Source organism: Pieris brassicae, chromosome 10 (assembly GCF_905147105.1).
Source record: "Pieris brassicae chromosome 10, ilPieBrab1.1, whole genome shotgun sequence".
Taxonomy (NCBI): domain Eukaryota; kingdom Metazoa; phylum Arthropoda; class Insecta; order Lepidoptera; family Pieridae; genus Pieris; species Pieris brassicae.
The window spans coordinates 10116203-10130402 of NC_059674.1; the positions used below are offsets into that span (position 1 = coordinate 10116203).

General features: G+C 34.0%; 3 protein-coding genes across 5 annotated transcripts; 2 read left to right on the top strand and 1 right to left on the bottom strand.

Moving 5' to 3' along the window:
• Positions 1-1347: 1347 nt before the first annotated feature.
• Positions 1348-8377, top strand: LOC123715215 (beta-alanine transporter-like). Of its 2 annotated transcripts, none has more exons than XM_045670145.1 (8): positions 1348-1442; positions 2596-2803; positions 2992-3187; positions 4729-4987; positions 5885-6134; positions 6420-6805; positions 7677-7855; positions 8050-8377. In XM_045670145.1, the coding sequence occupies exons 2-8, from the start codon at positions 2604-2606 to the stop codon at positions 8359-8361; spliced, it is 1782 nt and encodes a 593-aa protein (XP_045526101.1). In that variant the 5' UTR covers positions 1348-1442; positions 2596-2603; the 3' UTR covers positions 8362-8377. The 2 variants fall into 2 exon arrangements, with proteins under 2 accessions (XP_045526101.1, XP_045526102.1); XM_045670146.1 differs by having other exon boundaries at positions 5987-6134.
• A 703-nt stretch (positions 8378-9080) lies between these two features.
• On the top strand, positions 9081-11733 carry LOC123715361 (probable cytosolic oligopeptidase A). The gene is made up of 2 exons (XM_045670339.1): positions 9081-9264; positions 9544-11733. The coding sequence occupies exons 1-2, from the start codon at positions 9176-9178 to the stop codon at positions 11621-11623; spliced, it is 2169 nt and encodes a 722-aa protein (XP_045526295.1). The 5' UTR covers positions 9081-9175; the 3' UTR covers positions 11624-11733.
• Positions 11724-13344, bottom strand: LOC123715362 (dynein axonemal assembly factor 4-like). 2 transcript variants are annotated; one of them, XM_045670341.1, is made up of 3 exons: positions 12376-13344; positions 12085-12284; positions 11724-11957 (listed from the first exon to the last, which is right to left on the bottom strand). In XM_045670341.1, the coding sequence occupies exons 1-3, from the start codon at positions 13208-13210 to the stop codon at positions 11724-11726; spliced, it is 1269 nt and encodes a 422-aa protein (XP_045526297.1). In that variant the 5' UTR covers positions 13211-13344. The 2 variants fall into 2 exon arrangements, with proteins under 2 accessions (XP_045526297.1, XP_045526298.1); XM_045670342.1 differs by having other exon boundaries at positions 11794-11957; positions 12081-12284.
• Positions 13345-14200: the final 856 nt, after the last annotated feature.

Below are 14200 nucleotides of genomic sequence, written 5' to 3' on the forward strand. Positions count from 1 at the left end.
TAAGTCTAACCTAATTTACTAAAAAGGATTGATATCATAAGTAAATGTCCAATAACGCTACTTATAGTCTCTATTAATGGGACGACACTCTGTTTTTTGTGTTCAATGTTTCTTTCATTCACTGTTTAGCACTTAATATTAAAGTACACGAAAAGTATGGGAAAGTTAAAACATTTATGCTTATTTTCTCGTTTTTTATATTAAAATTATATACATAGTACAGGTTTCTCAACTACAGCAAATGTTCAAACCTTCCCCGAACTTCCTCAAATACTTCTAGATCAAAATTAGCAATTCATTTATATATGTACATAATATAGAGGCCCTATTGGGAAACGAAAGAGAGGAAGACCGCTTACGAGATGGGCCCATTAAATTACTAAAACAGCTCTAAACTCTCAATTCACCCAAGACAGAGATACTTGGAGATTCTTAGAGGAGGCCTTCCCTGCGGAAGGGTTATTGCAAAGATTTTTTTTCTTATTTTTAATTGAGTTAATAGGATTAATTTTACTTTTTTTATGCAAGAAATAAAAAGCCTTTTCTATTTTTATTTTATTTTTTATTATATAGATTAAAAACGTGTTCAATTTGATAGGTATTTTTAGAGTAATCCAGTATTTAGGTACACTAGATCATGGATTTTAAAAAGTCCATTAATACATCATGTTCGACTGCTTCACGCATGTATATGCCTATTTATATTTTTTAAACAATGAACCTATTCCTGTAGCAAATGTGGCCTTGTACCGAGGGGACTTGTCCTTTCGCTGCTCAATTATACAAATAATCGAATTGATTGGACGACCAATGAGATAATTGCGCACGCGCATAAAGCTGAGGTGATCTCTGATCTATGACTTGTTTTAACCGACTCTCTATAAAGAAAATGATTCGTAATTCACGACTACCTGTATTCAAACATTATTCAAATCAAATTTTCAACCGTCAATTTACGTGTTTCTATTTACTATCATTCATTTTTTTGTATGATGAATGTTTACATAGCAAGGAGACGTTTTTAATAAAATTTAATGGTGTCAGCATAATATAGAAACTTAATCCATCTTCAATATTAAACTAAAGTCGTGATCGCGGAAAACACTGGAGAGGACAGATATTAATATTTTAATTTTTTTTATTAGTTTACGACTTCTTATTAACGACGAAGCCTTAGAGATTAATATTACAAACGACCAAATTATACCTTGTCATGTATAATTGTTTATATATGTACCAAACTCATATTTTGTAAATATATTTTTACGTGTGTTTTTATAAGCCTACAAAAGATGATAATTTTATAAACAGCCTGTATAGTATAGCGTAGGGTCCTCAGATGAGCCCAAATGTCCGGTCCAGTGACTAGTTGTGACCGCATCACTCAAACTGGATACGTTGGTGACGCTCTTCAATCATTATTTACAACTCTTATGACTGAGGTAAGTCCATATGTAACTGGACCTTGTCCTTAATAAAAAAATTGCAACAAATTGACTGAACATCAAAAAAATATCGTTTTTTTTCTGATTATTAACATGGTCACTACGCAAACTTCTATTAATTTATAATCTATATTCTAAGTTATTCTGAAGTTATATATAACTTCATACAGAAAAAGTTTCAGTTATTATGTAGTGCAATCACTCAAAATTGATAAGGCTACGAGGGTTCCTTTTTACTTAATTATGATAATAGTATTTCTGCAAGGAAGTAAATAAACAAAACGTATTACTAATGACAGAAAATCCTACATGAATAATAAAATAAAAATTACTAATAAATTTATTTACAAACTGTCGCTGCCTTCGAAATATGTATTCGTATTTGCACAGCTCTTCTTCTTCTTCTCATTGTTCTTTTACTCGTACTTATTTGGCCGTGGTATGTATAGTCTTCAATAAATGTTCGTTTTCTAATATTAGAATATAGATAGATAATGAAAGAATAAAATTTAAGCATTTAGTAACTTATTAGAATCAAACGATTTTCTGTTTATATGCGCATTGAACATTCGCTCGAACGGTGAAAGAAAATATCGTGAGGAAACCGGAATGTTTCAGACCCAAATAGTCGACAGCGTGTGTCAGGCACAGGAAGCTAATCACTTACTTATCTATTGATTTACAAAAGATCATGAAACAGATACAGAGATCTGAGGCCTAGACCTAAATTTTTTATTTTAATTTTTTAGTACAATAACACAAGAATATCAGATCCAATCAAGAAAATAAAAATGCTTTCCACTACACCACAATACGATAACGAGATTCCATCTATATATATTAACAATATTACTTCTGAATTTTGTAGTATTTAAAAAAAATGTAAAGAAAAGATAATGTAACTATATTGAGTCTGCCACTTGCCGGTTCTCCTAAATAGTACCTATCTTCAGGTCAATGGAAAAAAACTTAACAAAAACATATTATATGACATATAACGATAACAATGATAGTAATAATTCTATTGCAATTTATGAAATTCTGAAATAATCTTAGTAGTAATAAGGTAAAATGAAATAATTGTATTATTTGTATTCATAGTTCTTTTAATAAATATTTGAGTATTATATTAAATTTAATCGTACTATAGGATCAGCAATGGACTTCGACGCGATTTTAGAAGACGTTGGTGAATTTGGCCGTTTTCAAAAGCTCGTGATCTATTTCGTCCTCCTCCCAGCTGTCATACCATGTGGGTTTCATGCGTATTCGCAGCTTTTTATGGCTGGGGATGTCAAACATTGGTGTAAAGTACCAGATTTGGAAGGGCTAGATGTGGAACTTACTAAGAATTTTAGGTTTGGTATTTTTGGGCATTAATAAAACAAGCATTTGTTTTCCTTTTTGAAAACATATCATTTGAGATAATAAATGGATATTAATATGGATCAATATTAATATAATAGACTTATAAAAGACACATATTATTTTATTATATAAACGAAATAAGTTTAGAGCAGTGTCTATTAACAGCAATATTTTTTAGTATCCCACAAGAGCGTCGCAACGGTATCCTGGATTATTCCCAATGTAACATGTACGACATTAATTACACCGAAATCCTCTCGCGGTACTCCACAATTGAGGAGGCTCTGATGTTAGAAGGTCCTGCTGATATCGTGCCATGCAAAAATGGATGGGTGTATGAGGACACAGTATATCAGCGTACCGTGGTTACAGAGGTAGGTCAAGAACTAGGGAAACTGCGAAACAACAGACACCTAGAGAAATTTACGTTCCAAGGTCGACGGTCGGAAAAAATAATTATAATCGTGTAAATTATTATTTATTTTTTAAATGACACGAGCAATCGCGCTTACAAAAACGGAGTTATCGCAGCACATGGACACCTAATTTAGTGGGATCGTTGCCGGCCACGGTTGTCTGAAAGAGGGAAGACCCCCGGGAGTCGATTCCTCAGTTCGCTAGTTCGCAAAAGAAAACGTCTCATGAAGCGGATACGCGTAATACGCGTGAAGTGATTTCTGGTATAGTTTTTTATAAATTTTTGATGAATTCTTTAAAACCTATATTGGGATAAACAATAAGAAATGGTCGGGAACAAAGACAAGAAGATTGTTTTACTTTTTTCAATTAAATAAAGTTAGTAATGAATGTCTTCTAAAATCTTGCAAAAATCTTTCTGTACTTACGTTTTGAGGAATGCATTTAAGTATGTAAACTTGCTTAGGTGTCCATTTTTTGTTTATGCCTAACATTTTATTTATAAAGAGATAGAAGTTCAATTATTAATCGAACTGTTATTTATCTTATTAGATTATGGTTTATGAAATCTAAACATAACAATCAAATATACGTATTTACAATTTTCTTAACCTACTTAGTAATAATTAAAATAATTTAAAAATTAAAAAAAAGACTAAAACACATTTAAAAAATTGGTCCTTCGGTAGTGGCAACGCTGGTATTTCCTCGCTGTATTGCGATAGTTAATCGTTGAGCGAGGAATGCACCAGCTCTGGGGTCACCAGTACTATCTACCAGGTGGCAACGTAGATCTTTAATTAGCGCTTGTGCTCCAAAGAGAACAAAATCAAAGTTGGACGATATATTTGAGCTGTTTATTATTTTCCGCCTACTCTGCGGCCACCCCAGTTTTTGTGCTTGTATTTATCATTTAACTGTACTTACATGTTAGGAAATGAGCAAATAGCCAGTTATTTGGATAATATATGATTAATACATTGTTAAAATCGTATTTGCATTAGACACAGATTCAGTTCGGTGTCGGTTGTTGTATGGAGATTTTGAAATAAAACTCTTTGTTTGAGCACCAACTTTGTTTGTTCAAGTAACCACTGACTTTAATGGTTTAAAATATGAGCTTGTAGCTAACACAAAATCAGCGGCCGAGTTAGGTCTAATTAGGGGTAAAGGGGTTAAACAAACTTGGCTTCTCTGAGGGTTCATAAATCTAAATGACACTTATTTTATTGGGCATTATCGGAATCAAGTGTACGATGGTTGTTAATCAACCAAAATGTAAACATTTGGTTAACGCTTCTAATTATAATATATTCATTCTAGTTACCTTAAATATTAATACGTATACAAGCCACATAACTCACGTATAAATTAAACTTTCTGTGATGCCATGGAGCTACCAAGGTACCAACATTTTATTATAGAAATTAACTTAGTACATTCATAATTAATTTAATTATAATAATGTATTAGCAAATATACAACACATTTTTTTCAGTGGGACCTAGTCTGTGACAAGGACTTTTTGCCTACCCTGGGACTGGTACTACTCGCTGTTGGCGGCATTATTGGAAATTACATATTCGGCTACCTGCAAGACACCTTTGGACGCAAACCCTCTTTCTTTATCTATCTTTTAATCGAGTGCATATTTGGAGTGGCAACAGCATTCGCTCAGAACTATTATATTTGGCTTATCTTCAGATTTGGTGTTGGGTTTACGGTACCAGCTATCATGGCGACTCCATATGTTTTAGGTTTGTTATTAATTCTAGTTATATACATTTTGTTCTATTGCCTTTACTTAAGGCCTATCCCAGCACGAATTTTTGTGTCAGTGTCTCGGGGTGGACTACGGTACGCAATGGAGAGCTGAAGCACTGATGCACGCCGGCCCGTAATAACAATTGGTTGTGTAAAACATTAAATAAATATTATTTAATCTATTTTTTTTCTGAAATGGATTACTTAACTTGCGATAAAATATATCGTGTAAATTTCAAAACCATGTTCTATATACATTTTCGTCATAAAATTAATTTAAAGTGTCAAAAATTGGCTATGAAGTTATTTAAATTGTGTATTTTTCCATTCGCCATACTTCAAGAAACGATGACAAAAAATGGAAATAAACAATGTGCTTTTTTTGAAGTTTGGCGACCATGTAGGTCCTTAAGTGTCAGTGGCACTCAAGAAAAGCAAAAACCGCCCTTTTAATTTCAAAAAACAAAATTGTCACGAACGATTCAAAACTTTATACATTCACTACCAATCTAAAACAACACCTCAACCTGTTTATGCTGAAAAGGAAACTATTCTTATTGTTCAAAAATAGTTTTATTATAAAATGTAAGTGTTGTAGAAATTATTATGTCAAGTACCGTTACTATGTCAAATGGAAGAGACAAGGTGGCCCCAACACAGGAAATCCTAGTGCGGGGATAGTCCACTTTCTTTTTAACTAAACATACTTTTTTATGTATATAAATACAGTTTTCTCTGTCTTTTATTTTCATTCTGGAATCATTGTAACATCGGAAAATCGAAATTTAATTTTAATGATACATTTCTACTTATATAAACTATTAACAAATGATAATTAATCTATTCTCTCGAAATCTTTAAATTGAATGCTATAAAAAGAGGTTTTTTAGCTATCGAACTCGTTGGACCTCGATCCCGGACACTCTGCACTATTCTCTCGAACATCGCTTATTCCATGGGTTTAATTTTCCTGGCTGGCGTGGTCTATTTAGTGAGGGACTGGCGTTATCTGGCTTTAGCTACGACATTGCCCTTCGTCTGCTTCTTTTTATACATCTGGCTCATGCCCGAAAGTCCTAGATGGTTACTGGCTAGAGGACAATTTGAAAAAGCTGAAGTTATTTTGAAAAATATGGCTCGGTATGTATTATTGTTTGTTTATTATTAATCTATCGTTCTATTTAAATTAAAGTTCACATAAAATTGCGTAAGTTAGCAGTGTGGACGAGTTGCAGTATTACGTACAGGACACAACAACACACGCTTCACGAAACTAACAGCTAACCTCTAGTAGTGGAGGGTCAAGAAAAAACACATATTAAAGTTTATAATTAGTGTTCACCCATAAATGTCCTATGACTTATTATTACGATGTGAATTATAGTAGCGTATTTAAGCTGTTAAAATACAAAATTTCTCTTACAGAATAAACGGAAAGTCCCTCCCCAAGAACTACATGGTCCACCTTCGTCGCAAATACGAATCAGACAAACTGCAACAAGATCTCGAAAAAGAAAAATTGCGAACCTATGGCATTTTCGATTTATTCCGAACACCAAACATGAGGAAGAAAACGATAATCATTACTTTTATTTGGTTTACAAACACAAGTGTTTACGTCGGCTTATCGTATTATGCGCCTGTGTTGGGTGGAGATGAATTCTTGAATTTCTTCTTGGCTGGCGTTGTTGAGTTACCTACTTATCTGTTTTTGTGGCCTTCTATGGAGAGACTTGGGAGGCGCTGGACCCTTTGTATGAGTATGGTGGTGGGTGGAGTTGCGTGTTTGACTACGTTTTTGGTACAACATGGTAGGTAACTTTAGCGCCTATAAATCACTACTAGTCTAAGATCCGGCTGTAGGATTAGTGCGTTCATCTGTTATTTGCTAAAAACCAAATTTTTCTATATATTTAAAATTAGGAGAATATACATCTACCAAGTTGCCTAAACTTGGAAAAGGTTTCGTTCAATTTTTTTTTAAAGAAAACATCGTCTATATAACGGCAAATTAGATAAACTGGATGCGAAGAGGCGCGGCAAACATTTATGATTTCGATACATTTATACGTTTATAACGTACAATTATCACTTATATATCAAATTCAAGCTATTTTTTTCTATTAATTATAATATATGGGTGCCTAATGAAATCTGGCCGCAAATAAAGATTCCTGGCTGTTACAGATGATAAATGTTGAAGGTAAGAGTTGCGATTGCCGGCTGTGCGACGTTTTTAAGCCAATGCGCATACGTCGAATGCTAGTGTTCTTAACCACCGGAGAGTAACAGAGTTAATAAATACTCCAAAAATATGCCTTCCTTATGAAAATGACAAATTTAAAAATTATAACAAAAAATAATATTGATTCAATATATTTAATATACCGAGTACGAGACTAAGTGTGGAAACTGAGTCCAAACCATACTATACCATTATCAAATATTTTTCAGATTTCAGACGTTGTCATTCATTTTACATTACACAAATTTAAATAACAAACAAACGGACCTACCTTGGGAGAGTTTATTGATTTAATTATCTACAACTTTACTAAAAATAATGCAGCAAAAGTTGTATTTAGCATAAGTTAGCAACGAGTGTGTTACACAACTAAAAATAATTGAATACTAGACTGAAATAGGAGCTAAGGTTATTTATGTTTTTTTTTCTGTTTACAGAAACGAATGTTACACTGGCGTTATACTGCGTGGGAAAGATGGGAATTTCCTCATCTTTCGTAGTCTTACCCTTGATGGCGTCTGAATTGTATCCAACTGTTGTAAGGGGATTGGGCATGAGCTTAAGTTCAGTTTTGGGCATGCTGGGGCCTATTTTTATACCTCTTGTAAATTATTTGGTAAGGAAAATTTTGGATTCCAAATTAATAAACAATGAATCCTATAAATGAACTAATTCTTACATGACATTTTTTTAAAAACGAAAGTCGTGTTGGTATTCAAGCGAATGATATTAAAAGAGGATTCTTGAATGTTAAAATTGTTATTATTGTACGTGTATTATATTTTTGTATGTGTATTGTATTTTTTTAAGGGCTCCGATATTATGGTACTCCCATTAATCATAATGGGCGCGTTGCTAGTCGCCGGTGGCATAGCCAGTTTACTTCTACCAGAAACTTTGAATCAACATCTTCCCCAAACATTAGAAGATGGCGAGAAGATGGGTCTAGACACAGACTTTTGCTGCAGCCCGCCAGTGAAAGAGCCTAAAAACGAATCTGATGAAAGAACATGTAAAAACTGCAGTGCGTTATGTTCCTGTCAGATGGTTAGCATGCCTTTAGCGGAAAGTGTTAGCCCTGAAAAGGATTTAGACGCTGTTGAATTTATTTTAGTAAAATAATAATGGTTATGCAATTCTCGTTTGTGTTATTTTATTCGGTAATATATGTGGTAATAACTATATTTAAACTGCTTCCTTGAATGTGTGGTAAAAACATTACTATCTATGATCACTACAATACACACCTATATCTAGTGTCAGGCATCTTAGCAGTAGCATCTATAGAAAGTCGAATACTAAAATATGAAATATGAAATTTAGTCGACACGAACTGTCATTTTCATATAAATTTAGTTTCAGTTTAACTACTTTTTTATGCATATTGACTAAGCTCCCAGACTCATTAGATGTGCAGTGCAGACGTAGTTTTTTTTCTATGAAAATTATATACGCGAACTTCTAGATACTTTAACGCACAAACAAACCTTGTTATGAGTCGTCTGCGTATACTTATGCATAATATATTACCTATCACAGTAATCATAAGAAAAAAATATACTACAGATAACATGTAAAAGCCTTTTTTTATATTTGACTTTATGCTTTATGTTTTGACTTTATGCTAGCTTCAATTTAAAGCCAATTTCAATTTAAAGTGGTATATTATTATAAATTACAAAACTTTTTTTTATATTATGGCATAGTTTTGACTTTATGCCAGTTTCAAATAAAAAAAATATTAAACTAAAAGGCACGGCTAAAGGTAACTGTCAGATATCCGGGTATAATCAGAAGTCAAATGTCGAAATGACAAAATTATATGACGTTTGTGTCATGCGTGTTGAGCGTAGGGACCAGGAGCATTCGACTAATATTCAATTATTATGAAATAATTAATGTTAATGAATAGAGAAAAATAATAAATTTACCGATTATGGCATTTTTCCTTAGAACAAGTGTTTTAACACGACATTTGAAGAAATCCTTCTTACAAAATAAACGCAATTCTGGATACGTTGTCCTGTAAGTTTCAATGTTTATTACTTTACGTTTTTTTTAAGGACTCTGTAAAATTATTGTTGCGCATTGATGTTAAGACAGTCTTTATAAAAAACTAAAATAAGTTAAGTATCACCATGTAATAATTTCAGATACTAAGATTTATAATACAGAAAAAAAGGTTAATATTTGCTTTGAGCAGATACAAATCTATAGTGTTATCAACTCTTTATACCTAATTCAAGTATATATTTCTTTGCATTTGTCAGTTGTTCCTTAAAAATCATTTAAAAATAATTTCAGAATTCCAGAAATTGGCGAAGATTCTGATAAGAATGTCCTTCTCACTGAAAATGGCCTGCCTGAATTCAACGATATTACAATTGAAAAGTGCATTGCTGCTATCAGTAAGCTAAGCTTAGATTATGAGAGTGGAGTTAAACAGATAGAAGAATCATGCTCTGATTGCAAAAATGCTTTTGTTGAGATCTTTCAGCCTTTGGAAAAGTTAGATAACCAACTAGAACTTACATGGGGTGTTGCTAAAACCTTATACTTAGGTAATAGTTCCTTGATGCCAACTGCATCCTATATTCAAATCCACCAAAGAGCTTACAAAGCAAGATCAACAAAATTTAATAGTGTCCCAATATACAATGCTGCCATAAATGAAAAAAATCGTCTGAAGCAGTTGACTGATGAAGAACAAAGATTATTGGATAAATATATTCTTGAAGGTAAACTTAATGGGCTTGACATAAAGGGTGTAAAAAGAGAAAAATTAGATAATATTCTCAATTTGTTACAAAAAGAAAGGCAATTGTTCCGAGATAAAGTTAAAATGGCCACAAACATTTTCAGTAGCTTTATCAGTGATGAACAACTATCCAAAGAACTTCCTGAAAGTCTAACAAAAGTTATGTCCATAAATAATAATGCTAGTAAAGGTCCTTGGAAAATTACTCTACAACCACATATTTTCGAACCATTTATGCAATATTGTCCTGACAGATCATTGCGTTGGAATACATGGCAGGCACATGTACAAAGATGTTCAGGCTATGGCAATAAAGATTTAGAAACAAGTACCCATGTTGCACAAATACGAAAATATAGAGCAGAACAGGCCAAAATGTTAGGTTTTGAAACCTATGCTGACATGAGCATGGAAACTAAAATGGCTGGTTCGGTTGAGAATGTGTATAAGTGTCTCGACAAATTACTTGAAAATGCTAGACCACTTCAAGATATTGAGTTAGAATCCCTGCAAGACTTTGCAAAAGAAAGAGGATTTGATGGTAAACTAGAACACTGGGATATCCCATATTGGCAAAGAAAACAAAAATGGTCTTTATACAACTATGATGAAGATAAAATTCGTCAATATTTTCCACTACCACGTGTTATCACAAGCTTGTTTAATTTATGTAGCACATTATTCAAAATACAAATAGTTGAAAGATCCAACGTGCATACATGGCATAAAGATGTTAAATTTTACGATGTTTATGACGAAACAGGTAACACACCTATAGCTGGTTTTTTTTTAGATCCTTATGCAAGACAGAATGAAAAAATTCGCATTTATGATGACGCCGGTTGGCATGTTTCAATACGCAACAAATGCGCTCTTACGTCTACAGATCCTTTATCAGCATTAATATTTAACTTCCAAGCTCCAAGTGAGGGGCAGCAATCTCTACTGTCTTTCAAAGAGGTTGGTGTCCTGTTTCAAAGATTTGGACATGCCTTACGCCATTTACTAACAAAAGCGACATATTCTGAAGTGGCCGGTCTCTCTAATGTGGAATGGGATGCTGCTGATGTTTGTGGGCAAGTGATGACGCATTGGCTATTTGATCCGCATACAATCCGAGCTATAAGTGGACACTATAACACTGAAGAACCACTGCCAGAAGAAATTATACAAAATTTACAAAATGTCAGAAGTCATATGGCAGGATATAATTTATGTCGTGAACTATACCTATCTCGATTAGATTTAGAGTTGTATTCTAATACTACTTTTTGGCGAGACTTGGTAAAGGAATTGTGGCCTAAATACCATGCGCTGCCATTTGATAAATATGATTCACACCTGCTCTCTTTAACAAAAATATTCTCCGAGGAATGGGGTGCTGCTTACTATTGTCATTTATGGTCAAAAATGATAGCCGCAGACATCTACAGTGCATTTGAAGAGGCAAGAGCAGGAGATCAGGACGTGATAGCAATTGGAAAAAGATACAGAGAAAGTTTTCTTGCGGTTGGAGGCGCATGTCAGCCCAGTGAATTATTTAGAAGGTTCCGTGGGAGAGACCCTTCTCCTCAGGCCTTATTGCATAACCTTGGTCTATCCAATCAAAAAAAACTTGAAGAGTAAAAGCATTATAGTTCTATAGTTACTGTATTATATACCTAAACATTATTTATATTTGTTCACATGTTAGAAATAAATGTTTGATTTAGCGAAAGCCTTGTGGTCACTCTGAATCAGGATTTTGTTCCCAAGCTCTCTCCATATCATAAATATCTTTCTTGATATTTTCATCATCTGGTAGTAGTTTTGCCGCAGCTTTCATTTCATCAATAGCTTTGTTCAGAAGACCTATACGTGCTAGTCCAGCAGCGCGACGTGCAATACATTTTGCCCTACTCCTTCTATTACCCTCGCAGGCTGGCTTCATTAGGTCTAAAGCAGTAGAACAATCGGTCACCTGTAATATCATATTACATTAGAATCCATTACTATCTCACGTTATCATTAGCAAATATATTTCTGGCGTATTATATACACCCTTTATTCAAATAATTTTGATGATAAATAGTAGTTTACGTACTTACGCATTTATTAAAATTGCCTAAAGCAAAATGTGTAGCTGCTCTGTTTGAGTACAAACTAGGTAATTTATCAGACAACGTGATGCCGTGTGTATATGCACTTATAGCCCCCAGAAAATTGCCGTTTCGGAAAAACTCGTCACCCTTTTCCTTGCACCATTGTGGGTCATGTTCTTCGGGACGCAAATCTTCGGATACAAAACCTGCAACCGAATATTAAAATTGTTAATACCCCATGCACATTCCCATTCTAAATCTTTATATTATACTTTTTCTTCGACACATGCTACCTACCAGTAGCTCGTCTAGCGTGTGTGATATTTCTTAACCAAGCCTCCTCTTCCTGTGCCGTTGACTCTCTACTAGGAGTTGGGAAAGTCCTAGGTGTGTGTTTAATCTCCACTAGACCCCTTTGCCGTAAGTTTGGTAGAACTCGATTACCTATTTCCTGCTTCCTTTTTTCAACATACTCTGACTTAACTGGCGTTTTTACCGGTGTTTTAATTATATTTTTGCTTTCCGTTATTTTCAATTTCAGCTCATCATTAGGTAACTCTACTATCCTCACACTAGAAGTACTGTTACTATCAGTAATAGCATCCATACGTTGAAACTCATTATATGTTCCTGTAGTCGTCTTCGATCGCCACTTTTCCAACTCATTCATAGCTTTATTACGTTCGTCATCTCTCCTTGAGTCCATTAGTGTATGTTGCTTAGTATCGATTTCCATGGCTTGTTGGACAGTAAATCTATTTAACTGGCTTTTTCTTAAAGCTCGCTCTTCAGATTCTTGCTTAGCCTTTTCTTGGCATTCAGCGAGCATCTCTGCTCTCAATTTCGCTTTTTCATCTTTTGTTAGTATTTTTTCTAAAACTTCCCAATCGACCTCTTCTTTCTTTATTAGGTGAAATACGATTAAATCATCTTGCAGTGTGCATTTACTTTTCTCGCTATTTACCTCATATAGCAGAAAAATTTCAAATAAATAAGGTCTAAAATGCGCTTTAATATACTTATCGGTAGTAAAAATATCTACTGCCTCACGATAAACTGGGTCCAAGGGAATTCTTATGTTTATTGCATTAGTAGTTTGAGACCAAATGAAATCTTTAACTAAAATAGGCATTTCGCGTAATTTATTTTACGTACTTTTATAAAATTAATGCAGTAATCAAAACATTGATTTCTTACAAGTACAAAAGAAAAGAACTTAATTCCTCTTGGGTTCTTGTTAAGCAGCCCACTAAGAAATACTTTTTTTTAGAATTGGACATAAAACAGTAAACTAGAAATCGTTACTATGGAGACCGAGTTTTAATTCTCACAATTTTATCATTGGTCCTTGGTGTATGCCAAACATATGAAGCGTCTACGTGGATAACACTGAAAATGTTTAGAACTGGCCAGTTAGAAACATTGCTAATGAAAACTTTTTTGAATTTCAATTTTAGAACTCTGTTGTAACTAATGTAGGATATTTGTCATTTGTTTTTGTGAATTGGCGGCAAATCTAAAACCCTTGTTAGACGTGAAAATGAACCTATCGCGAGAAAGTTTTCGGTCAATGATTTATTAAGACTTTCGTTGTGGGCATACTCAACAACAAAGCTATGATGGGCTACGATTAGCATTTCTTAATGAAGCCCTATTTACAATTGGTTTAATGAGTTTAAGCGTGGACGTAGCAATCTCACTGATGATCCACGTGGGGGACGTCCTTTAACGGCGACTACTGAAGATAACATAAGTGCTGTGCGACGCATGATAGAGAAAGATAAGAGAGTGACCTATCAGCAGGTACGGGCAAGTCTAGGCATTGGTATGAGTCAAGTTCAAAAAATATTACACGAACGTTTTGGCGTCAGGAAGCTTTGTACCAGATGGATACCCCATGCTTTAACTGAAGACCAGAGACACCATTGCATGGCCAAATGTAAGTAAGATAAGTTCAACGGCGGTGACTCAAATGCTGTATTTTACATCGTCACAGGTGTCGAGATAATGTGTCATCCGACATATAGTCCTGCGACTTTCATTTATTCCCAAGAACTAAAGATAAAATTCGAGGTACTCGCTTTACGAGCCCTGAAGATGCGATGAAAGCGTACGAAAATGC